Source organism: Benincasa hispida, unplaced genomic scaffold (genome assembly GCF_009727055.1).
Source record: "Benincasa hispida cultivar B227 unplaced genomic scaffold, ASM972705v1 Contig587, whole genome shotgun sequence".
In the NCBI taxonomy this organism is placed as follows: Eukaryota; Viridiplantae; Streptophyta; class Magnoliopsida; order Cucurbitales; family Cucurbitaceae; genus Benincasa; species Benincasa hispida.
The window spans coordinates 306,742-333,409 of NW_024064949.1; the positions used below are offsets into that span (position 1 = coordinate 306,742).

General features: G+C 36.5%; 1 protein-coding gene across 1 annotated transcript; it reads right to left on the bottom strand.

Annotated features, from left to right (window-relative positions):
• Window positions 1-263: 263 nt before the first annotated feature.
• On the bottom strand, window positions 264-26,668 carry LOC120069787. Its single transcript, XM_039021598.1, has 13 exons — window positions 26,455-26,668; window positions 26,231-26,364; window positions 20,645-20,788; window positions 16,198-16,328; window positions 13,074-13,304; window positions 12,751-12,929; window positions 3,689-3,789; window positions 2,738-2,893; window positions 2,015-2,070; window positions 1,877-1,934; window positions 986-1,106; window positions 779-889; window positions 264-703 (listed from the first exon to the last, which is right to left on the bottom strand). The coding sequence occupies exons 1-13, from the start codon at window positions 26,462-26,464 to the stop codon at window positions 597-599; spliced, it is 1,539 nt and encodes a 512-aa protein (XP_038877526.1). The 5' UTR covers window positions 26,465-26,668; the 3' UTR covers window positions 264-596.

Below are 26,668 nucleotides of genomic sequence, written 5' to 3' on the forward strand. Positions count from 1 at the left end.
TTTTAGATCCTCAAATTTGTAGCATGTCGGTCCACCCTCAACTCATTTATTTATTGATTGTTAATATTCACCGACTTGGCTAGTCAACCCAAACTTCAAGTCACTGAGATTTTATGTTCCCTATGCCTATTCCCAATATTCTTTTGGGCTTAAACCCACCCATGGACTTTTGACCTTACCTTGAACAACCCTCAACCGAAAACATCTCACCAATTTATTATTTTTTCCCTGACTATATTTTTTTTAAGGAAACAGAGAAGACATTTCACTGAAATGAATAAATATACAAATAGAATTCTTCCCAACCAAAATAGACCCCTAAATATAGATTCTTGAACCTGGTACTATTTTACATCAACAAATGTCTGGTTCTTGTATTAAATACTACAAAAGAAGAATATTAAACAATTGAATCGCTGACGACTTTACAATATATATATATATAATTTTTTTAAAAAGGCTACCGGTGAACTTTCTCGCTGAGTGGCTTCATTCCTATCTGAATCATATCTACGTAAAAGCAAAACTTCTTTGAAGGTTAAAGTATCATAATTTTGGAAAGTTGGCCAGAAATCCTCGTGCAAGTTCATGTTCACTTATGTCCTTGGCCAGCTCACATAATGAAGTCCTCCGTGTGACCCAAGCCATGCTCCCGAACTATGATCTTCACAGCCTAGGTATCCATCCTGCCCTCTTGGAAATCCTAGGAGTTCAGTAGAAAAAATTATAGCAGAAGAAGCCCATGAATAAGAAAGAAACAATAAAGAACGATAATTACTTCTAGTCCTTCGCCAGCATATGGTTGAGGGGACAGCGTCAACAAACTTATCCTCAAAGATCAGTTTTCCAGACTTGATATTCCATAGACGAAAGTTTTGGTCTTCTCCACCTAAAACCAGAATATATATTTAGTACAAGCTCAAGTAACCAGGAACTCCAAGACTTCTGAATATAAAGAAATTGAGCATGCACTAAAATGAAGTACCGGACGCGACAAACGTCTCAGTGGGATCAACTCCAAGCTGTATACGAGTATGTGAATTTGCATGCCCATCATAGGTTTGTACGGCACCTCTCTGGATCAGGCGATGATCATAAAGTCTTACCTGTAGAAATATGAATCCGGCAGGCAAAGAATTTAAAATGTGTAAATGACAACTACACAATACACATAAATGCGTCAGGAAAAACAAGCCCCCAATGTATTTTATCAATGCTAGAAGCCTAGGAGGACAGATAAGCCAATGAGTAGGGAGGTTATGCAACTGACGGAAACTTCACGTGAAGGACACAAGGAGTATCTTGTTTAATTATGGGAAGAGGACATACGAGATTGGCGGTCGAAAATATGTGCTTCAACATCACTCTTTCACTACTCTTGTGGATGAATGGAGACAATAAGTCCTATTCAAGCTGGCATGGCCATAGCTTTCATCTTTTCGACATAAAACAAGAAGATTAAAGCTACTGATTAAAACATGGAACAAAGAGACTTTTGGGGAGAGCAATTTCTATTCTCGTTACTGTCAAAGGAGAAACTTTATAATAAAAAAACGATTTGCTGAAGAGGCCGAGAATACTACCTCTATCCATCGAATCAAGACCACAAAGAGTATTGACAACTTTCAAAAAGACAAGGAGCGATGGTAGAATGTGGGCTAGTATTAAGGGAAGAGACCCAAACCCCTCGCATTGTCTATAGTTTATAATTTCCCTTCCTCGAGTATTATCATCCGTCATATTTTAACTCACAGCTCTATCAAAATAAACCTTCAACGATATTCTATGTACTATTTCGATGAGACAGTATTCAGTTGCACAAGCGTATTTTTCTTTACCACTTCTAATCACACAATTAAAGGAAGAAAGTACTAACCGATCCATCCATGGAGCTTGCCAAAAAGTATCGGTCGTCAAACTGGAGCGACACCAAGCTAGCAGATGGGAAGAATTGTTAAACATTTAAAATTATACAAAAGAAACACTAGAATTATTATGAATTGAAATAACCAACCTCGATATGGATGAAGGCATCTTAACCGTACAAGAAGGAAAAATGTTCCCAGTGAGCTGCATGGCAAAAGTAATCAAAACTTAAAAGCACACCTCCAAGAAGGTTGCATAGATCATGTGTGCAATGACTTGCTAAATATGAATAAAACGGAAATTTTGGGGGAGGGGTTAGCCACCTAACATCAGCAATCCACTGAAATTACTGATAGAATTTTCGAACTGAGATTCACGCTAGACAGAAAACTGCTAGTATATATAGGAATTAAATTGATTTTCAGCATGTTAAACTTTTAAACAATCTCAAACTATTGCCTAAATTCTTGTTCCATAAAGTTCAGGTACTTTGTTAATGGTTTTAGTTGTAAAGAAGTTAACAGAGTCGACAACATTCATCATTCCAAGATTCTTTTGAGAAACTTTCTCAAATTTTAGGTAGTCTTTAGTAGATAACATATTATACAATATATCTAATACCTTTACCGGGGTGTGGGTAAGGTTTGGTACACCTCCAGTAATCTTGAGGGCTATCTATCTAATTGTACTGTTAGATATTTGAAATCTAACTTAGGTAGTTACCATAAATTAAATTGCATAACTAAACTGACGAGTGACACTATAAAGACTGGATTAAAACAACCGAGACAACATACAGTATTCAAAATCATTAGACAAAACCTCATAAGTTTTATTATTTATTTCACCAATAAAAAAACATCGCATTTACCTTATACCATTGCTGAGAGGACGTTCCAGAGTTTCTTCGATCTACAGGCAAGTAAGGAATTCGATGCCTTAAAAGTCTGTTGACTACTTCCTGTCTTTCACGAGTATCAATTGTTACAATCATGCCATTTCTAAGTCCACACAGGACAACATTTTCCTGCAACAGGTTGTCCAGTAGATTAATATAAAATACAGTTCAACATCAGACAAGCAAAGGTATAGAATGCTAGTTCCCAGCCTTTTTACTGTAAAAAACTCTATGGAACCAAAAAGAAGTGATTATTTTTCTTCAACGTCGACACTTGGAAAAACTCCTGTATAAAACAGCTGACTTTCTGCAAGTCTCTAAAGACTTGTGAAATTTATGAAGCTTAACAATAAGTTGAATAACAGTGCAAATGACAGGCAAAAACAAGACTCCCAATAAAGTGGACGGAGAAGGTTTAAGTCTTGAAATAAGGTTTAAGGTTTAAGGCAAAAATAAGACCCGATAACAGTGCAAATGACAGGCAAAAGCTTAATAATAAGTTGGATAATAGTTTGAGGCTCCACAAAAGTGCACAAATTCCAGTATGCCACAGGAACCTCCCCTCTCCCAATAAAACAGATGGAGAAGATTTCATCAATTCAAGACTTAAAGCTCAAAATATCTACCTTAACTATCAAAGTAATATAGCAGTAGTTAACTATTGTAGCAGACAACTGATACAAAGCACATAGTCCAGTCACACAAATTGTACATTTGAGCCAAAGCCTCAATGTTATAGTAGGTGAAAATTATTCACACCATTGCGCAGAAAGATACAAAATTGTTTCACATAGTAACAAGAGCTATGCAGTTATAATAAGTCACTCAAATATGAGATATAAGTTACATATGCAAATAGTAATCAGAGATGAAACAAGCTTAAAACATATGCATACGCACACACACCAAAACAAAGTGAATTACCGAATGAATGAGTTGTAGCGCAAAAATGTCACTTTTACCATGTAAGATCCATGATATCCTGCCAGTTCCCATATCAACTGAAGCAGCTCCCATGTCCGTTCCTGCAGAAACCAAAGAGATGCATGATGTTAAGTACTTAACAAAACATGGGCTAGAGACTAGACAGCTAGAGAGAGAGAGAGAGAGAGAGAGAGATCCAGACTCTCCCATATCTCCTCAATCAAGTTCATGATCCTGTACAAAAATTCAAGATTAATATTGTGAATCATGATTGAGGACTATAAGTTGGTCATTGGCAACAAAATCTAGTTCCAATTAAAAAGTCACATTATGGCAAAGAAAAATTTAGTTGGAGATGAAGTATAAGGCCTCATTCACACCCTCCACTGTGCTTTTAAAACCTTAATGACAATGGTTGGGTATGCTAAAATTCACTAAGCTTCAAACCATGCCCCTACCTTTTTAAAAATATTTTGGAACCTGGCCTGTACTACATGGAAATTGATAGATGATTGTTTTTACTCACCAAAGTCTTCTTTCCTTAAAAGAACAAATGTATGCATCAGCTCTTTGTTTATACAGGCATTTACAATATCCAATTTCGTCCTATGGGGATAAAAATGTTTCTTAATTTAATCCACGTGCATGCATACAAACACATTGTCCCAGCTGAATATACACACATTTGGTGAAGCAATTTCATGGATGGATTGGATAAAACTAAGAAAAAGCCCACAAAACCAAAGGAGCATCAGAAAAGAAAAGTTCCTTGAATCGGTATGAATCAAAGAGAGATCACAGTTAAGGAAAAGGCTTGTGTAACAGTCTAAGAAGGGGTAAAAAAAATTTTTCATCAATCTGCTAAACTCTCCAGGGGTTGTCCAAGAACCAGCGTCCATGGAGAGGAGACATAGATATATTCTTCCAAGAAACGTTATTATCAACATAATCAACATCTTCGGACGTTCAATTCCTCTCCAACCACATTCATTTCACACAGAATGCACCTCAGCTCATTGAGCCAAATGATTTTAGCTTTTGACTTCAGCAAGTGGCCAATAAGAATAATCATATACAGTGAGGAGATAAAGAAGGTGATGTTTTTATGTAAGGCTCCCAAAAGACTTGCCATATATGCACAAGGAAAGACATCCTAGAAATACACGATTCAAAACATAAGCAACAAGACATGGGGACAGGTCTGAAGGCCTAGGAATCCAACTGGCACCTCGTTCTAGGTATTTAAACCAGGTAACAAAGAGCTACACAAGAAAATTTTCACCTGTTTTTGGTTAATACTTCCAGAAGATGGAAGCTATGGTTCCAGTCACACACTCAAAAATTCACTTGATCTATTTAGGACTGAACCTTTTTTTCCCAATCACTGCAACAAAAAATCTCAATCCACCGTATAACAACCACCCTTACCTATTTGCCATTCTTCAGTCGTTGAAAAACTTCAAATTAGCTATTAGAATAGAATCAATTATTTGATGACTTCCAGAATTTATGCTTAGTTTGAAATGTCTCTTTGCTTTTACAGCATAGTTCTTTTGTATTTGCATTTACAGTTTTTGTTTTTTTTTTTTTTTATTTTGAACATTAGCCTTTTTTCATTACTTTAATGAAAAGTTTTGTATCCTTTTCAAAAAAGAAAAAAGAAACAATTATTTGGTGTTCTCTCTCTTTGTTCTTATGGCTATCCAGAATTTATGCTTAGTTTGGAATGTTTTTGCCTTTACGGCCTAGTTCTTTTGTATTTGTATTTACTATTTTCATTGTTTTATTAGTAAAAAGAATAGAATCAATTATTCTTTTGCTAGCAACACAATCCATTTGATTACTAGCAATTGTTATAATATATATTTAAATTAATATGTATAGTCATCCTTTATCATAATTTCGTATATCCTAGATTAGGATTTCTCACTCACCTATATGTATGTATCTTTTGTCTAATGAAATAATAAGAAATTCATTCTCCAAAAGAACAGAGTACATGGTATCAGAGACATATTCGTTTAGGGTTTAGAACATTCGTTTGACGGCTTCGTTCTCACAAGGTTAGGGTTTGAGTTTGGGTCATCAACTTCGAGTGGCCGTTTGTCGACACCGCCCACCTCAGGAGCGTTACCGCCGTCCGCCTCACGTCTTCGTCATTCGTAAGAAACATCCGCGTGTGAGGTATACATGTCGCCAGATTGGTTCTGCTCCACCACCACGCGCCAGCGCGTGTAGTCTTATTTTCCGATTCTGTTGGTTGGGTTTGTCTCAGGTTGTCTTTTCCAGTCCAACCATGCCTTTGGTTCTATCAACATCCACTCGAGTGCGAGGCTGTTTAGAAAATACCCTTTCGTTCCTAGGGTTTGTGACAGTTCTAATTTGGAGTTGTTTTGCTCTTTGATTTACCTTGCTTTCGATTCTGATTTGTTCCGTTCTGCCAGTGGGATCGTGTGTTAGTTCTTAATGGATGAGATGAAGCATATGATCGTATCTAATGTAATTCCCTTAGCATCAAAGATAACAAAACATAAGTTAAATGGAGCTAATTACTATGATTGACGTGGCACGATTCAGTTTTATTTACTTAACACTGATATGAATGATCATGTGACTGAGACTCCACCACAAGATGATAAGAAAAAGGGTTGGACTTCGTGATGACGATCGACTTTATCTTCAGATTAAGAATTCCATTGAGAGTGAGGTTGTTGGTTTAGTAGATCATTGTAATTCTGTGAAGGAACTCCTAGAGTTCTTAGAATTTTTGTACTCGGGAAAAGAATACGCTCATTGAATGTTTGAAGTTTGTATGCAATTCTTTCGAGCCGAACAAAAAGCAAAATCTTTTACAAGCTACTTTAAGAGGCTTAAGAAGACAACTGCCGAACTTGCCTTATTATTACTTTTTAGCCCAGATGTTAAAGTTCAACAAGCTTAACAAGAAAATATGGTTGTTATGATATTTTTTAATAGATTTTCATCTAAATTTGGGATGGCTAAAATACAGATTCTTTCTGATTTTGAAATTTCATCATTAGAGGAGGTCTTCAATCGTATTCTTTGTACTGAGAGTTCTCAATCTGGTTCGTCTGTTTCTGAACCTAGTAGTGCTCTTATAAGCAAGAATAATAACTCTCGAGTTACTCCAGGGATGACCAACAATTTTCATAAGCCTAGTTATGATAATTGAAAATCATATTCTCAAAGCTAGTACATCTAAAACATGATTGTCGAAAATTGTTGTATAAGGCCAATGATCTCAGCATGCTCAGATAGCTTCCACCAATGGTATGGCTGAAATATCTATTACCATCTCTGCTGACGACTTTGCTAAATTTCAAGTATATCAAGAATCCTTGCTAGCATCTTCTTCATCGAACCCTATTACCACCATTGCTGAGATAGGCAATTCAAAATGTCTTCTTGCATTATCTACCAAGTGGGTCATAGACTCAGGTACCGCTCATATGACAAGTCATTCTAATTTATTTTCTACACCTTTGTCCCCTGCCCCATCCCCATCTGTCACTTTGGTAGATGGATCCACCTCCTCTGTTCTTGGATCCGACACCATTCCTCTCACCCCATCTTTTTCTTTATCCTTTGTATTACATTTTCCTCAATTGTCTTTCAATTTAATTTTTATTAGCCGACTTACACGACCTTAACTGTTGTGTCTCGTTTTTTCTGGTTATTACTTGTTTCAAGATCATATGACGAAGAAGATTATGGGTAGAGGACATGAGTCGGGAGGCCTTTACATTTTTTACCACAAAATACCAAAAATTGTAGCATGCTCTAGAGTTACATCCCCGGTTGCAATTCATTGTCGTCTGGGTCATCCTTCTTTATCCGTGTTGAAGAAACTTTATCCAGAATTTCGTTTTTTGTCGTCTTTGAATTGTGATTCGTGTCAGTTTGTTAAATTCCATTGTCTTAGTTTTAGTCCTAGAGTTCATAAACGAGCCAATGCTCTATTTGAGTTAGTTCATTCTGATATTTGGGGTCCTTGTCCAATCGTGTTCCAAATAGGTTTTCATTACATTGTCACTTTTGTTGACGATTATTCTCCTATGACTAGGTTATATTTAATGAAAACCCGTTCTAAGTTATTGTCTCATTTTTGCGCTTTGCATGCTGAAATTTGAAGACAATTTAATGTCTATCAAAACCTTGCGCACTGATAATGCCAGTGAATATTTCTCTCATGTACTTGGATCTTACTTATGTGATCATGGCATCATTCATCAATCCTCTTGCACAGACACTCCATCTCAAAATGGAGTTGCTGAAAAGAGAAAGTATACACCTCCTTCAAACAGCCTGCGCCTTATCCTTTCAAATGCATGTTCCAAAGCAATTTTGGGTTTATGCAATGTTCACTGCTTGCTTCTTGATTAATAGAATGTCTTCCTCTGTCTTCAATGGAGAGATTCCCCATCGTACTCTTTTTCCTACGAAATCTTTGTTTCCTATTGCCCCTAAAATCTTGGTTGTTTTGTTTTGCTCAGGATATTCATCCACATACCAAATTAGATCCGAAATCTTTGAAATGCATTTTCTTAGGCTATTTGCATGTTCAAAAGGATTATCGTTGTTATTGTCCAATGCTTAATAGGTATCTTGTCTCTCTTGTTGTTACGTTCTTTGAAGATATGCCTTTTTAGTCCCTCACCGTCAAGTCATTGTAAAAGGGAGGAGGATGATCCTTTTATCTGTGAGATTACCTCTTCCACATCATCTCCGACTCCACCTTTTGCATTCTTCCTTCTTGCCCACTTGCCAATCGAGTTTACTCTAAGCAAGTGTTGTTGAGGCGACCCTGGGCGCACACCTAAAGCAAGAGGCGAGGCGCCCAAGGGCATTTGCGCCTCTTGGGATGCTTACGTGAGCCTCTTCAAAGAGGCAATCGCCTTTTGGCGCCTCGGTGTGCTTTTGGCTTTGTCAAAGGCACGCACCTAAATATATTGTCTTAATATTTATATTTAAAAAAAAAAAAAAAACTCGATCTCTTCTAATTCATCGAACATCCACTCCTCACATTTCTACTTCTCCTTCACGATTTCGTTTCTCCTTCAAGGCTTCTCTATAGGCGTCACCTTTTGTGAATAGCTTCATCAAATCATCAATTTTGTTCTCTTGCTTTTTGCGGCTGCTTCGAGTTCAAGAGTTGTGTGGCTGTCTGGGTTTCGTTTTTCCTTTTGATACTGATTTTTTGGGTTGTGTAAAGGTATTATAATTTTCATGTTGATTTCTTGAACCTTGTAGCAAGTTTTGAAAGAAAAAAATTCAGTCGGTTAGTGGAGTCATACTTAGTGGGTCTGAGTGGATCAAGATGTTTATTTTGAGTTGTTTTCTAATAACTTATAACCATCTTAGTTTTGGCATGTTATATATTCGGTGAGTGGGATGAGGGATATTATATATTTTTCCTCTCAATTCATCTTATAATTTATATATTATTAATTATAATTATATTTTAATTTTCCTTCCGATAAAATTAATCTGATAGTTTGTTTCTTATTATTATTATATTCATATTCTACATATATTATTTATTTATTCATTCATTCATTCATTGCGCCAAGCTTTGCTCACGCGTCGCCTCTCGCCTTGAGGCAATCAAGGGACTTTTCGCCTTGAGGTGCACCTTGCGCTTTGAAAACACTGCTCCAAGCATCCTCCACAGTGACCTTCAGACACGTCCTACACATATGGCTTCTTCAACATCTAATCCGGAAGAGTAATGATATATCCATTGCCTTTTGAAAAGGTAAACGCATTTTGTACTTATCCTATTTCTTTGTTTGTTTCGTATAACCGGTTGTCTTCGCCCACCTATTCCTTTATTACATCTCTTGATTCCATCCCTATTCCTCACTCTAGGTTCATGAAGCTTTATCTCATTCTGGGTGGCATAGTGCAATGATTGAGGAGATGATTGTTTTGGATGATAATGGTACTTGGGATTTAGTCTCGCATCCAACAGAAAAGAAGACTATTGGATGTAAATTGGTGTTTGCTATAAAGGCCAATCCTAACGGAACTGTGGCTCGGTTGAAAGCTCATCTTGTTGTCAAAGGTTATGCCCAAATCTTTGGAACTGATTATTCTAATACTTTTTCTCCCGTTGCTAAATTAATTTCCATTCGATTATTTCTGTCCATGACTGCTACTCATAATTGGCCTTCGCATCAACTCGACATTAAGAATGCTTTTCTGTATAGTGATCTTCAGGAAGAAGTTTATATGGAGCAACCACCTGGGTTTGTTGCTCAGGGGAGAGTGATAAGGTGTGTCACCTTCGAAAATCTTTGTATGGATTCAAACAAAATCCTCGTGCATGGTTTGGTAAGTTTAGTCAAGCACTTGAATGTTTTGGTATGAAGAAGAGTACTTCTGATCATGTTGTATTCTATCAACGATCTGACAATGGTATTACTTTGCTTGTTGTGTATGTTGATGATATTGTTATCACTAGAAATGATATATCAAGTACTTCTCTCAAGATTTTCTTTCAGGGTCAATTTCATACTAAAGATTTGGGACAATTGAAGTATTTCTTGGGTATTGAAGTAATGAGAAGCAAGAAAGGTATTTATTTGTCACAATGGAAATATGTAATTGATTTGTTGTCTGAGACTGGAAAACTAGGAGTCATACCATCTAGTACTCCAATGAGACCAAATTTGCAACTTGCTAGAGGAGAATTATTTAAAGACCGTAAGAGATATCAAGATTAGTTGGAAAGTTGAACTATTTAACAGTGACACGACCATTTATTGCCTATTCTGTGAGTATTATGAGTCAGTTTATGTCTTCTCCTACAATGGATTATTGGGCTACAGTAGAACAAATTCTATGTTATCTAAAAGTTGCACCTGGACGTGGGATCTTAAATAAAGATCATGGTCATACAAGGGTTGAATGTTTTTCAGATGCTGATTGGGTTGGATCTCGAGAGGATAGAAGATCGACCTTTAGATATTATGTTATTGTAGGAGGATACTTAGTGTCGTGGAAAAGTAAGAAACAGAATGTAGTTTCACATTCCAGTACTGAGTCAAAATATAGAGCTATGGCACAATCTATGTGTGAAATAGTGTGGATACCAACTTTTATCTGAAATGGGCTTCAGCATTACCATGCTAGCTAAATTATGGTGTGATAATCAAGCTGACTTCACATTGCATCCAACCCAGTGTTTCATGAATGAACTAACCATATTGAAGCGGATTGTTACTTAGTTCGCGAGAAAAATACAAGAAGGGTTAATATCTACAGGATATGTGAAGACTGGAGAACAATTGGGAGATATCTTTATCAAAGCTGTAAACAGAGTAAGAATAAGCTATCTATGCAACAAGTTGGCATGATTGACATATTTGCTCCAGCTTAAGGGGGAGTGCTATAATATATATTTAAACTAATATGTACAGTCGTCCTTCATCGTAATTTTGTATATCCTATATTAGGATTTCTCACTCACCTATATATATGTATCATTTGCCTAATTAAATAATAAGAAATCCATTCTCCAAAAATACAGAGTACACAATTATGGAGGGTACAACATTATGTAATATCTCAAGACTCCAATCAATATTGTCCCATGAGAATAGTTGAAATGAAATATGTGCTAGCTCGCCTTTGTACTCTTAGAATGTCATTTTAGAGAAGAAAAAAAAAGTTGGAAAAGGAAAAATATCTTTTTTGGGAAAAAAAAAGTATCCGTAACCAAAGTTGAGGATGATCAAGTGGGAACCAAAGGGAACCAAAGTATCTGTAACAGAGTAGCCCATAAAAGCACCACCCCCTTCAGAAAGGGGTTCTAACTATGCAAAATCACACCTATAGAATAGTTACAAAAGGTCTTTGAAACCGAAGCCCACAAAGAAACATGAAAGTAGACAAGGGATCAAACTTCACTAGGGTCTTTGTTCACCCCTCGAAAAATCCTACCATTCCTCTCACTCCACAAAACCCACAAAATTGCATACACCCCAGCTACACACAAAAAGCGCTCCTTCTCCCCACAAGGCGGATTGAGGAGGAACTCCTCGATCATAGTACTAACATCCCTCCAACAAACCAACAAAAAGCCAAATGTCTAGAAAAAGCGTTCTGAAACCGAACTTGCAAAATCGCACTGTCAAAGAATATGATCCAGATCTTCCTCCATCTTCAGACAAAGAATACAATAGAACGACCCAACAAGAGAGGGGAGCTTCCTGACAACTCACCTAAGAGAGAGGGATCCACAAGGCAATGAAGAAAGGACTAACAAGAGAGCTCCACCAAAGGATTGGGCCTCCAAACCCTCACATCTCGTCTCCCACGCCTAAAAGTATGGCCCTCAAGCAACACAAGAAGAGAGGCCACATCGGTCGCCTCCCTATTGGAAACCAAAGGGATATTAGCACGTCAGCACTCTACAAAAGAATTTGAAACCAAAGGCCAACAGAAGCTCATATATCTAAGAATCCTGCAAACAGCTTTAATGTAAGGAGAAATAGTGGTTAACTAGGTTAATTTCATATTTACTATCTTTTGAGTAATATTCCCCCTAAATAGGTCCTTTTTTTTAAATATTTCCTCTAAATAGACATCTCTCCACATATTTGGGAAATTGGATCATTAATAAAGATTTGAGTTTAGACTTCTTGGAGATTTCCCTCCTTAGCCACCTAGGCTACAGCAGGCTTGGAAAATGAACACTATGAAGAAGCCTTCAAACAATCTGATTGGAATTGATCGATCCAAGGGAGGTTCTTTTCATGGAAGATTATTTGATTTCTTTCCAGCCAAACTCCACAAATGGAAATAAATGACCAGTAGCATGCATCTCCATAGTGTAGAAGTGTTACTTAAACATTATAACGTCAACAAACAGAACAAACAAATATCACATGTAACATGGAACATACAAGGGATCTGTTGGACCTCATGGTAAAAAATATGGGAAGCAAGCACAGGAGAACTCTCAAATACTAGAACATGGTACATTTGTTAAGGATTCAACGTGAGAAATAAGAATCCAGAGAACAAAAGAAACATACCGATCACAGCTCTACCTCCACAAGATTGACAATCAGCTGTCCAGATGGAACAATTGAAAGAAGCAACCTCATGTATCCTTCGTCTAATGACAGGAATGGTTCGATTAAAATCCAACGGTTCAACAAGATTAAGAATATAAACTGATCCACCAGATGTGTCGGATCCCAATGTACTTATTCTGGTTCCTCAAGTCAAGGCATCAAAAGAGAAAATAAAGACATTCAATTCATCACCCCCCCCCCCCCCCAAAAAAAAAAAAAAAAAAGGATGGGGCCAAGGGAAGCAGAATAGCGGAAAAGAATTCTAGAAAATGAAAGGATACAGTGCATGTTGAATATCTGAAACATCATCATGCACCAAAGGAAAGCGCTTCTTAAACAACTTTATACAAGATATGTTTGACGACATTTGCAATGAAGCACCAGAAAGTTGCCAAACATCTCCAGGAACTTCTCCAACCATTTGATTTTCTCCAGCCGATGGCCAAACAAGTTCTGGACAACAGTTTACTCCACGCCCAATATGTTGATTACCCTCTCCAACTTCAAAAAAACTGCACGAGTAAAAAATTCAAAGCATTGAATACCAAAAAAACATTTCATTGATAAAAGAAATCAAGGGAAAACCCCAAACAACTAAAGGTGATTATAGAAAGCTGACGAAGAAAAGATAAACTACAGTGATTGAAAGGATGCTTTGTTTTGTACCAAGAAAAAACAATAAACAAAACCAACTCCATAAATCTATTAAAAGTGGAAAAAGTGTCGTGAAAAAGTCTTCCATTTCTTTCACCCCACAAAGTGCAAAAGAAAGCACGCAGCAGGGCCAACCAAATCTTCTTCTTAGTACCACCAAAAAGATGAACCACCAATAAGGAACCCAAAATATCAAAAATAGCATTTGGACACAATATAGACCATCCAAAGCATTGAATGGTAATGTGGTGCTAATTAATTCATAAGACATAAAGGTCTCTTGTAAATTATTAACTTAAGGTGGTTTTGCAATTATTTAATTTAGGAAATTATCTCCTTAATCTTTTAGGTCTTTTAAGTTTGTATTACGATACAGCATTTCTTTTTCATTTTCCTTTAGGATAGTGACTAATTAATTGTTTTTTCTTTTCTTTTTAGGATAATGACTAGTTAATTGTATCTATACGCATAACATATAGAAATTTAGAAATTTTATTGTATCAAGGCCATCAAAATAAAAAAAAAAAACTCTAATTTTTCAAAACCCCTGCCGCCGCCATCGTCATTGTAGCTGCTTTCACTATTGGACCCTAACTACCGCTATCAATGGTGCTCTCCTCCAACGGTCTCCTACACATAAACTTCTTATGACGACGATTTCTTCGCAACGATGAAGCGAGCTCTTCAATATTTGCAAAGGAGTTTTAGAAAGTTGTTCAAGCAAAGCCAACGAAGCATTAGTGGCCTTTCACAATCATCTTTAATAGGCACACCAATCAGCTTAACTTTCGCTCTCTTTCTTCTTTAAAGCTTCATCCAAAGGAACCAAGTTTGTGCTCAGACTTGATCAACTTGATGGAGAACTAGGCAAATGGCAATCGACACATTTCTTGTTTGTTCAAAACTCCTTTAGCTATATTTTTTACAGTCTTGCAAGCCCTGTTTTTCCAACTTAGAAAGCTACTTCCATGAGGAAATACCATCAACAGAATCCTCCATGATCTAAAAGCCTTGAATACAAGGATCAATACCTTCATCTCCTATCATCTGTCTCAACCAAAGTAAATCTAATGAGTTGGAAAATCACTTACAATTAATCACCGTGAACAATAATGGGAGAATCCATGACTTCAATGTCTCCAAGATGTAAGAAAATGTTCCCTTTAATCTGATCTTTAACTAATATAGTTGAACGCATAAATTGATTCATAAAAAGTGATCTTAGAGCTTTGTATACAAGGATCAATACCTTCATCTTCCATCACCTAAACCGAAGTAGTTCTAATGAGTTGGAAAAATCACTTACAAATAAATCACCGTCAACAATGCTGGGAGGATCCAAGATTATCTCCAATATGTAAAATAATGTTCCTTTAATCTGCTTTAATTTCTGTAGATTTTTTTTTTTTTTTGAGACATTTAATTTCTAAAGTTGTAGGCACAAAACTTCCTGGGAACTTAGATTTTAGCCCCTAAAAATCGATCGAGTTAAGAGTTTCAAATGCAATACTGCTAACCCCTCAATCGAGGTAAGCTCCAATGACTTCAAAAGAACTTCAATATCAATTTAAAGGGAGATTCTTAACGGAAATCCAACCCCCCCGAAGCCTTGCATAGATATTGGCCAATGGTGAATTTCCAATTCCACGTCTTCCATTTCCCAAGGGATTTAATAAATTGATCTAAATTACCATAATCCAATTTGATCAACACTTTATCAGCGAAAAGGGGGTTAATGAAAACTTTTGTCTTGAATTGAGACTCCAATACAGTAGAAATCGCCTTTCAATCATTGTACAAACAAACGAAAAATCACCCATGGGTTAGTAAAATCTTCCGACAGAACTTCATAAGTTTCGCAAACCAAATAAGAACAGTGAGAATTTGAAATATCAAAAACTTTTCCCAGCGATGTAGAGGATTGCAAACTCTATTTTCATTTCCCAAAGCAAAGGACTAGTGACCCTGTTTTGCCTTTACGTCTATATAGCTCTTTTAATTTGCATTATGCTTCGAAGAAACTAATTATAGAGAATTGGAAAGCAAATTAGTCCTAATCCTAATTAATCGAAGAAATTAATCCTAATCTTAATAAACCAAGGAAACTAATCATGGTCCTAATCAATTAAGGATTTGACCAAGATACCATAATTTACTTTAATCCTATTACACTAACGAAGGCAGCGTTCTTGAAAGTTGATCCGAGGTGTTCACCTCCCCAAGTAAAGCTTGCCAGGAGAAGAACTTCACTTTTATTGGAATCTTAATCCTCCAGAAACATCAAAGACTGACTCACTAGCGAGAGAGGGATCCAACGAGTGCCTAAAGAAGAACTTACAAGAGAAACTCTCTAAAGGGATGAGACTCCAAACATGGACATCCTTTTTCCAAAGCTTAAAATCAAACTCTCTTGTCAAAGACAATATAGATATAACCTTGATCAACGAACGACGGAAACCAAACGAGAAAGAGATTGAGCTCCCCGATTGCACTAAAAGTCAAGAATGAAACAATGTTTAAGAGAAGACAAGTGATAACGGTGACCAATCAAAGGGGTGAGGGCCATGCTTGCTAACAATAATTCTATGCCAAAGGGAAACAAGCTCAAGAGAGAAATGCAACAGCCATTTAGCCAAGATTGAACTCTATTGCATTCCTACCCATTTAATAAAAATCGACCTTTCAGGTTTCTACCCTATTGCATTGTCTAAGCACAAATGCATTCAAACAGTTGAGAAACTCCATAAATACCTCAAGGAGCCACTTATATTGCCCGTCAATAGAACAGAAGATTCCCTTTTACCCTCTAGGGTGTCCACGTTAATGGATGTTTCTTGCAAAGCACTATCCCCCATTGTATCCGTTCCCCGGTATTTCCAAACCTGCATGGAGAAGTAAGACCACAATTAGCATCAAAGGATCTAAAATAATGTCCAACTTGTTAGAATAAAGAAACAGAAACATCTTCTACGTAGGATATATGTTACAAAAAAATTATGAAGGATCAATGGTTTAGCAAAAGAATTAAAAAATGACATGATGAATTATCTTACAAGATACCTAGAAGAAGGCAAAAGGGGTCTTATAACTTCTGAAGGGTCTCAATTGGAACAAACAATAATTATCTTACAAAACTTACCTAGCAAGATTTAATTATTTAACATAGCCCAAGCCTACCAGTTTATCCAAAAGGTAAGTAGCATCGATGAATTTTCTTCCCTAAATATTTTTCTACAAATGATTCCAATAATGAGTCAGATTCAAGTCTGAGTAGCGTGGAATTGGATGTTCATAACCCATTGGATGATGTTTAAATCAAAGATTCATATCCAGAAGATTAAATTTTTTTTTATTTTGGTCCCCAGTTCAGGAAGATCTTTCCAAGTTATAAAGTGCTAAAAAAACATTATTTTTTTTTCTTATTAATCTTAGGAAGAAAGGGTTTCTTAGAAGAAGCAATTTTTGCCGGCCAATTATGAAAGACTTCTCTACAACGAATTCCAACATTGCAAGCAAGGTACACGAAATGTTGAACAATACACTGAAGAATTCCATTGACTTAATGCTCGCAACACCCTAGTCGAAAGTGAGGACCAACAGATTGCTCGCTATATAAATGGGTTGTGGTATGATATCAAAGAAAAGTTGCATCTTCAACCATTGGCTAGTGCGGCAGAGGCTGTTTCTTATGCCACAACAGTGGAAGAAGATGAAACTCTCCGGCAAAAGCGTTGGCCTGGAAAGACACCCACTTGGGATAAGTCCTCATCATCACAACCAAGGAAGGTTCAACAAGATGCAATCAAGGCTTCCAACCAAAATGTCTCGGCTCAAGGCAAACAAAACAATGGCTAGGGCAGAAATGGAACAAAAAGGGAGTAATCCTTCTTCTAACTCAAAAAATAATCCTTATAATTAGCCAAACTTGAGAAAATGTTTTAGGTGTGGCCAAATCGGACATCTCTCCAATAATTGCCCACAAAGGCGAACTCTTACAATCCAAGAAGATCAAGAAGACCAAGAAGAAGATGATTATGACGAAGAAGAGGTTGCTGACAATATTACTTATGCGGGGGCCAATGAGGGAGAAGCACTATCATGTGTCATCCAAAAAATTTTGCTAACACCATCCACGGCAACAAATCCCCAAAGACATGAGTTATTTCGAACTCGATGCACAATCAAAAGAGATTTGTAACATCATCATGGATAGTGGGAGCACCGACAATATGGTGTCCAAGAAACTAGTGCAAACCCTTAAACTAAAAACGGACATCACCCTAGCCCCTACAAGGTTGGATGGATCAAAAAGGAGGTGAAATGCTAGTAAGTGAAATATGCACAATGCTTCTTTCCAGAGGCAATCACTATGGCAATCATTGTTAAAAACAGCCCTGAGGAACTGCTGGATAACACTGTGGACAGCTAGAGGCTTATCCTTCACTCACCCGAACTCCTAATGACCTACCCCCCCTTCAAGCAATACAACACCATATCGACCTAATACCTGGCTCGGTCTTGCCTCACTTACCTCACTATAAAATGAGCCCAAATGAATACAAAGCTCTCCAAAACATAATCGAGGAACTTCTTCAGAAAAAACACATTCAACCGAGTCTTAGCCCATGTGCAGTACCTGCTCTTTTAGCTCCTAAAAAAGATGGTTCATGGAGACTTTGTGTTGATAGTCATGCCATTAATAGATTTACAGTCAAGTACCGATTTCCAATACCTAGAATTTCAGATTTGTCAGACCAATTGGCCAGTTCAACAGTCTTTTCTAAGATAGACCTAATCAGCGGCTATCACCAAATTCGAATACGGCCTGGTGATGAATGGAAAACAGCATTTAAAATCAATGAAGGATTATTTGAATGGTTGGTAATGCCGTTTGGGCTATTCAATGCACCAGCACATTCATGCAGCTTATGAATCAAATCTTTCATCCTTTATTGAATAAGTTTGTGGTTGTCTACTTTGACGACATCCTCATGGATAGCAAGACCGTAGATGATCACCTCTCACATTTAATGGAAGTATTCTCTATTCTTGCCACCATTACATAGTATATAAACCTTAAAAAGTGTGCTTTTCTATGTTACAGCATCTCTTTTCTAGGTTTTATCATCAATGATCGAGGCATTCAAGCTGACTCCTCAAAAGTTAAAGCTATTACCGATTGGCCAATTCCCTCAATGGTTAAACAGGTTCAATCTTTCCTTGGTCTTGCATCTTTCAATAGAAAATTCATAAAAAAAACTTCAGCACTATTGCAGCCCCATTAACGAACTGCCTCAAAAAAGGTAAATTTGTTTGGGATAAAAATACCCTAGATAGTTTTAGGACACTTTAAAATAAACTAGCTCATCCGTCTGTGCTAACCTTACCGGATTTTAATAAAATCTTTGAAGTCTCTGTTGATGCTAGTGGTATAGGTATAGGTGCAGTCCTCTCACAAGAATCCCATCCACAGAGTTCTTTAGTGAAAAACTAAGCTTAGCTAGACAAAAATGGATCACCTATGAACAAGAATTATATGCCTTAGTGAGAGCTTTGCACCAATTGGAACACTATTTAGTAGGAAAGGAATTTGTTCTCCTCACTGATCACTACTCTTTAAAATTCATTCACTTCCAAAAACACATCAACATTAGAATGCATGCTAGGTGGATATCCTTCATATAAAAATTTGAATTTGTCATAAACACACCTCAGGCAAGACTAATAAAGTAGTTGATGCCTTAAGCAGAAAATCCAACCTTCTAACTCTATTGGAAGGTTCCATAATAGCTTTTGATCACCTACCTGAATGCTATGAGCAAGATAATGACTGGAACTATTTGGACAGCATGTTCCTCCATTAATCCCCCTAGAGTTTTCCATATATTAGATGGATTCTTCTTTCATGGTAATCAATTATGCATACCACAAGGCTCCCTAAGAGAGGCAATCATTAAGGAAGCTCATTCTCATGGCCTCTCAGGTCATGTAGGAAGAGATAAAACTTACATATCTTTATCCGGATGTTTCTGTTGGCCCAAATGAAGAAAATATGTCTACAATTTTGTCAAACACTGTTATACATGTCGAATTTCCAAACACTCAAAATTCTGGACTCCACATTCCCCTTCCAATTCCTACTAATATTTGGCAACATTTGTCCATGGACTTCATCCTAGGACTACCTCGAACCTAAAGAGGTTCTGACTCTATCTTTGTTGTAGTAGATAGATTTAGCAAAATGGCCCATCTCATACCATGCAAAAAAACAGCCAATGCCCTAAATATTGCAAACCTCTTCTTTAAAGAAATTGTTAGACTTCATGGGATCCCTAAATCCATCGGAAACATTTGTATCATCAAGGCTCAAGACAAGATTTCGTAGGTACTGACTTAGAATTGTCCTGAAAGGAGTCCTGGGGAGGAATTCAGAATCTAGGACCTTTCTTTTCAATACTGTAGCATTTGAGCCTTAGTGCAAGGGGGGTATTAAAGGAGCATTAACTGAAGGAAATTAAGTTTTTTATCCCAAAAAAAAAAAAAGCAAGCAAGACGCAAAGGTTAGTTTGTGCTTCAATCAAAGAACACAAACAGGGGTTGAGACCACTAGCTTGTTCCATTGATTCTTGAGAGTAGAGAGGAGAAAGACCTTTCACTTTGAGCTTCAATCAGTAATTGTCTTAAGCCAACGATTTTGGACAATCCATTGTTCGGTATAAGTTTATTGTTTCTTGGTTGGTCTTCATTTGCTTGCATTTGTTTCTAAGCTCCTGATTTTCTATTTTGTTTATTTTATTATCGCTCCTTAGTCCTTCGGTAGTTTGTAACCCTTGAACATTTCTTCCTTTTCATTATATCAACGAGAAGTAGTTTCTTCTTAAAAATAATAATAATGTAAAAAGAGTAACGAAATGTGAGAAAATCTGAATGCATATGCATCAGGAAGGAAGCAAATGCCAGAATCTCATCTCCCAAAAATCATTTTCAGCAATTCTTAAAAGGAATATAATGTCCAAAATTAACAGCTTTCTTTCTCTTAACGCTTTAACTAACCTTCTTTCTTATATGGCTTCCACCACAAAACAAACATTAATAAAATAATTCAACTAATATATTAAACCCAAATTCAACATTTTATTTAAAGTGAAATTAGAACAAATGCTTCCAACTTTAGGATTGTCTCTGATAAATAACATACCACTGGTTTAGATGCCAGTAAATTTTGGAATTTCTCCTTGAAGTTACACTTTCCTTTACCGGAAGCAATGACATCACCATATAACTCCCTGGCTTGAATCAGCTTCACGGTTCTTAAGTCAGCCTTCGAACAGGAATTGACTGTCTGTATAGAAAAAAGATTTTCCTTCAAGTATCAATATCAAGTACCTAAATATGACAAAAATAATTTCTATAGTGAGGGCAACACTGTCACATGACAGCACCGCAGACTCTCATGAAATGTCAGGTTACCAACCATGTAAAATGCAATAGTCCTCAGAGCGTATATGATATATCCCAAGGAAGTGAAAACAATAGCATAGTAATTAGAGTCCATAAAAAATTTATAATCCATACGTATCAAAAAAAATGACTGAAGGATAAGGAAACTTTTAATTTCCTGTTTTGCCCTTACTTTAATATTTTATTCTAATTTTACTATCTAATACATATTTTAACATTTTTTTTTACTAATTACACAATGAATTGTATTACCTATTTTCTTTTATGATATTATCTCAACTTTAAAATCTAACACACACATGCTCTAATGAAAGAAGCCAACCAACTAACTATACAAAGGGGGCTTCAATCTACAAAAAGATAATACCTAACGTGTAACTACAAAAGTCCTTGGAAACTAACACAATGGAGGCTTTCAATCCGTGAAATTAAGACCTAGCATATAGTTACAAAAATCCTTGAAAACCAACACCCACAAAGAAGTGTTAACCTAGCCAACGCCAAAGCTCCTCCAAAATCTCTCTAAATCTCTAAAGTGAAAACAATAGCATAGTAATTAGAGTCCATAAAAAATTTATAATCCATACGTATCAAAAAAAATGACTGAAGGATAAGAAACTTTTAATTTCCTGTTTTGCCCTTACTTTAATATTTTATTCTAATTTTACTATCTAATACATATTTTAACATTTTTTTACTAATTACACAATGAATTGTATTAACTATTTTCTTTAATGATATTATCTCAACTTTTAAAATCTAACACACACAAGCTCTAATGAAAGGAACCAACCAACTAACTATAAAAAGGGGGCTTCAATCTACAAAAAGGTAATACCTAACGTGTAATTACAAAAGTCCTTGGAAACTAACACAAAGGAGGCTTTCAATCCGTGAAATTAAGACCTAGCATATAGTTACAAAAATCCTTAAAAACCAACACCCACAAAGAAGTGTTAACCTAGCCAACGCCAAAGCTCCTCCAAAATCTCTCTAAATCTCTAAAGAATCTATTTATTTTATTATTTTTCTAAAACAAGAAACAACTTCACATTGATATAGTGAAAAGGAAAATGTTCAATGGATACAAACTTCCAAAGAGATTGAAAGAAAAAATAAAACCAGAAAACGGACAAGATCTTAAAGCAAATTCAAATAAAAGAAACAGCCAAGAAACAAAAAGGACCCATCAAACCAAAGCTTAGTTCCAAAGCAAACTCGAATAGCAACCACAACAACTGAAGATAAGAATCAATCAGAACCAGATTGCCAAGAACCAAACCCCCAAGGTCCAAAGGTTTTGACACAACTTCCCAACTCACTAAGTGGTGAGGCCCCACCATCCTCAACCCCTCCCCACCAGAAAAAGAGGGTAAGCTTAAACATAGAGAGGAAACGAGTACTCAAAAGTCTAAACGGCTTAGATGAGGGTTGACTTTCCCCCCTTAAAGAAAAAGCTCTCTTCCATGAGGAAAGAGAATTTTTAATCTTTTCCAAGACAAGGTTACACAACTCCAAACATCTAGAACTAGGCCGAAGAGGAAGCCCCAAATGATAGGAGGGAGACTAACCCACCGCATAACCCAGCAAGGAAGTACAATGAGACACCTTCACCAAGTCACGGTTAATACCAATAATCGAACGTGTCTCAAAGTTAAAAATAATAATAATAATAATAACAACAACAACAACAACATGCTTCCATTAGAAAAAAATTGAAAGAATACAAGAGCATTGAAAAAAAAGCTTGAACAAAAGAAGCTCATAACTAATTGTAGAAAAAGACTCCAATGCAAAAGAACTGGACCAAGATAATAGTTACAGCTCATAAAAAGACTCGATGACTGAAGTCCAAAAGAGGCATTAAACCTAGTCACCTCCCCCGATATGTAAATCAATCCCAAAGAAACTAAGGAAACTGGCAATTCCACAACAAATGTTCAAGGTCCTCCTCATGCCTCCAGTAGAGAAGAGACACCATTACAAAACAAAACAAAGGAAGAATTCCTTAGACATAATCCAAGGTATTCACTCCTTCATGTGAAACCTATCACACAAACACCTTAACCTTCTTAGAACCTACCAGAGAGAAGAGAACATAGAGACAATCAGAGTGGGAAAAGGGAGTTGAGGAACAAACAAAATATGGAAAAATGAATAGAATGGGATCCTAACCTTCCCTCGTTTATTCTTCAACCACCAAAACAAACTTAAAACAGAAAAAATTCAATTTAGATTAATAAAGGAGTCCTCTTTGTCAAAGCAAAAAAAGATAGTCTCATTTGTGAATTGCAAGTAGGAGATGTGGAAACTATCCTTGCCTATTCGATAACCCTCAACCACACCTTTACCCATCCCCCACAAAATCATTATGTTAAGGATATCCACAACCAACCATAAGGAAAATGGAGAAAAGGGTCTTCTATCTAAGCCCACTAGAAGTCAGACTCCTACCTCTCGATCTACCATTAATAAGAATGAAGAAGTTAATAGTCTTGATGCAATAAAAATTCAAAATCTCCACTTAAGACCAAAACCCTTATTCTAGAGCACACTATCATGGAAGTCCCAATCTACATCCATAAACCTTTTCAAAATAGATTTTGAAGATAAACCCTTTCTATGCTCCTCAACAACAACATTAGTGATAAGAACAAGATCCATTAATTGCTTGCTAGTAATAAAGGTCTAAACTCCTTCACTTTTCTCCCTCTCTACTTTTTAGGAATGATACTAACAATGATTTTCCTCAAAGAATCATCAAGGATCTCTCTCTCATAAAACTGTTTTTTGTTACAAATGTCTCACAGAACTCCTTAAAGACATTCCAACGGTCCTCTTCAAGCCATCCCAATTATCCTAGAGAAAGCCCGTAAGACCATTTGGACCAAGCATTGTTTCTCTCAAAACCAAAGACCACCCTCTAATCTCCTCAAAAGAGAAAGAAGCTTCCAACTCCCTCGTGTTTCAATTTGAAATGGGATACCGCTCCAAACCTCCAGAAAAGGCCTCACAATGAGAAAAAGAGGCAATCGCTTCCCAATTGTCACCTTGCCCTCATTCTTCAAGATTCAGAGGTTGTTACTCATTAGTTTTGTTTGGAAGAGGCCTTCTCATCTACCTGTCCTTAGGTGGTTGTAAAATTATATTATTCATACAATTTTAAAACCAGGTTTTCTTCTTGTTTTTTGTATTGGTTGGGTTTGATAATTTTTATACTTTTACCGGTTTTAATTATTTTCAAACTTTTACAACACGTGGAATGCATATAAGTGTTAATTGATAATCCAACCAAGCATCGCAGGAAAAAACTTCCAAGAATCATCAAAGAATAATTATTATAGATCAAAAAGGAAGCTAATAACATAGGGCTCCCTTTTTGTGAACTTGGTTTTTTGGATGCTCTTGTATTCTTTCATTTTTTTCCTCAACGAAAGTAGTTATTATTAAAAAAAAAAAAAAAAACCCTACGGAAGCACCATACTCCCTTTGTTCACACTTATTAGTTTTCATAAATATTAGTGGGTTTCACACTTAATGTTAGTGGACCCAAACTAATGTCATTAGACTCCACTTTATTTTTAAAAACATGATGGCAAACAATAAATGGAGAATTTTCCATACTACCATAGTACTCGAAATCCTCCCCACAAGGAATTAATGGAGTAACCTACATCCTAATAACTAGGATTTGATACAACCAAGCACCGAAGGAATAATCTCCAAGGTTCCTCAAAAGAATGTTTATTATTATTCAAAAAGAGAGAGAGAGAGAGAGAGAACAACAGAACAAAAGATTAACCCCCTATTTACATCATACATGGGACTAATGGATGAACCTCTTGTAAACCAAAAAAAAATGAACCATTCAATTGAAAATTACAAAACAACTACTGATTATGTTACATCAACTAGTTACGTGAAAAATCATATTTCTTCTTCCAATTTTAAAAAAATTTAAAGCTGAATGTGATGAATCCTATTACTTTTTTATCACAAAGAAAAATAAAAGAGGGCAAAAGTTGATTTGGAATATTTGAGTTCAAGTTTCCTTCAAAGCTTTCTCAGCCTCTTCCACTTCCTTCAGGTTCATACACTTATCCAAAATTCACGCCTCCAAGATGAAATGTTGTGCTTTACAAAGGAATTTTGTCATCTTCCACTAATAAGGCATCTACCTCCACTCAACCAAAATGGGCTTTCCGATTTTGCATTTGAGGTAAGTATGAGCAGGGAGGAGGTTGAAGGGAGGAGGTTGAAGGGCAGTTAGTTGATATTCAGTTAGATGATCTTGCTGTCGAAGACTCTCTCGCATAAGCTTTTGATAATCTCTTCTCAATTGATGATAGTAAGGTTTCAGATAAGGCATTACTTTCAGTTGCATCAGCGTTAAGTATCCCTTAATTCCTTCCTCAATTCTTTCTAAATTTCATTCCTTAATTGAGGTGTGTGGTTTACAGATGAAAGAAATCAGGCCTCTGTCACCACAAATTAAGTTTTAACTGAAGATTTGGGGTTTGAATTTAAGTTGATTTGTTATTCTTCTTCAGCTTTGTGTCATCAAAAGTTTCTCGATTGAAGTTTCCTTTGAAACCTTTACTGGGTGCTACAGTTTTGGGCATTACTTCTCCATTCTTCATTTTCAGTGGGTTTTTGATAGCTCGTTTAAGATCAGCAGTTTCCAGTTTGGTTGGGCTTTTTAGAAGCTTTTCCTCAATTGTTTTGTCTTCTTGCGGTGTCTGTTTACTTTGATGGGTTTCACTCCGGAAGAATACTTCGAGCCTTTCAAGATTTGTTGCTTTTTTGGTTTCTAGCTTGAGATTGATTAGAGTTGTCTTCTCTTATTGGTTGTATTTGGCCGTAATAGTTGTAATGCTTTATTTTGTTTAACTTTATTTCATTGTATTTTGAGTGCTAGTCACTTGAGAACGTGTTTGACAATTCAGATGGGGAAAAATCGCAATTGCTAAATAATGAGCTTTTTGAAAATATTAATTTCAAAGCCCAAGACTGCCTCCAGAAGCAATATAGTTTTTTCCCCCAAAAAGCTCTCCAAGAGGAAACTGACTCTAACCGGATTTGAGGCAGCACAACGAAACCTAATCATCGAGGGAACATTCACGACTATTAAGAAACCGCAAAATTTAGGTACTTCGTGTGATAGAGAAGTCAGATAGCGTCTTTGCTTGAATCAGATTTAGCCCCTTTTAATAAAACAACTAAGTTCGGAAACTTCGTGGGAAGCAGATTGCGGATAGAAAAGCATCAACCCTAACCCGAAAAAATTGAAATTGGTAAAATCCGGACGTAGAGTAATACTTACCGGAGTGGACTTGGAAACTCGTTTATGATGAGGGGCTGAAGAGGAGGAGGAAGAAGTACGAGAAGAACCAGGTAATGGGCCTTTGAGAGCGAAATACCTGTTCTTCTGGGCATCATAGTAATAGCCAGGTAGATCTGCAATGGAAGTATAGAGAGCAAAAATTGGCATCGATGAGAGAGTGGAATGAATGAAATAGAATAACAGCTGAAAGCAAAAAATAGAACCTGGTGGCATGACTTTACAGAAGGTGGTGGTGGAAGCAGCGATTCCAAGTATATATTACAGCGGAAGAGTTTTGAAGCGGTGGACTTTCGAGGCGGAAGTTCAGACGAGCAGGGAATTTGAAGTGCCGATGTCGACTACCGACTCGCCGTGCCTGCAATAAACCGCCGGTCGAAGTTCGATCAATTCTAGTATTACCAATCATAATTAATTATG

What these genes read in the sequence shown, in the direction of transcription:
- LOC120069787 (XM_039021598.1), bottom strand. An exon ending in ATGCCTTCATCCATATCGAG is followed by an intron (nt 1,935 to 2,014) that starts GTTGGTTATTTC and finishes CCCATCTGCTAG; the next exon opens with CTTGGTGTCGCTCCAGTTTG. An exon ending in ATGCTGGCGAAGGACTAGAA is followed by an intron (nt 704 to 778) that starts GTAATTATCGTT and finishes CTGAACTCCTAG; the next exon opens with GATTTCCAAGAGGGCAGGAT.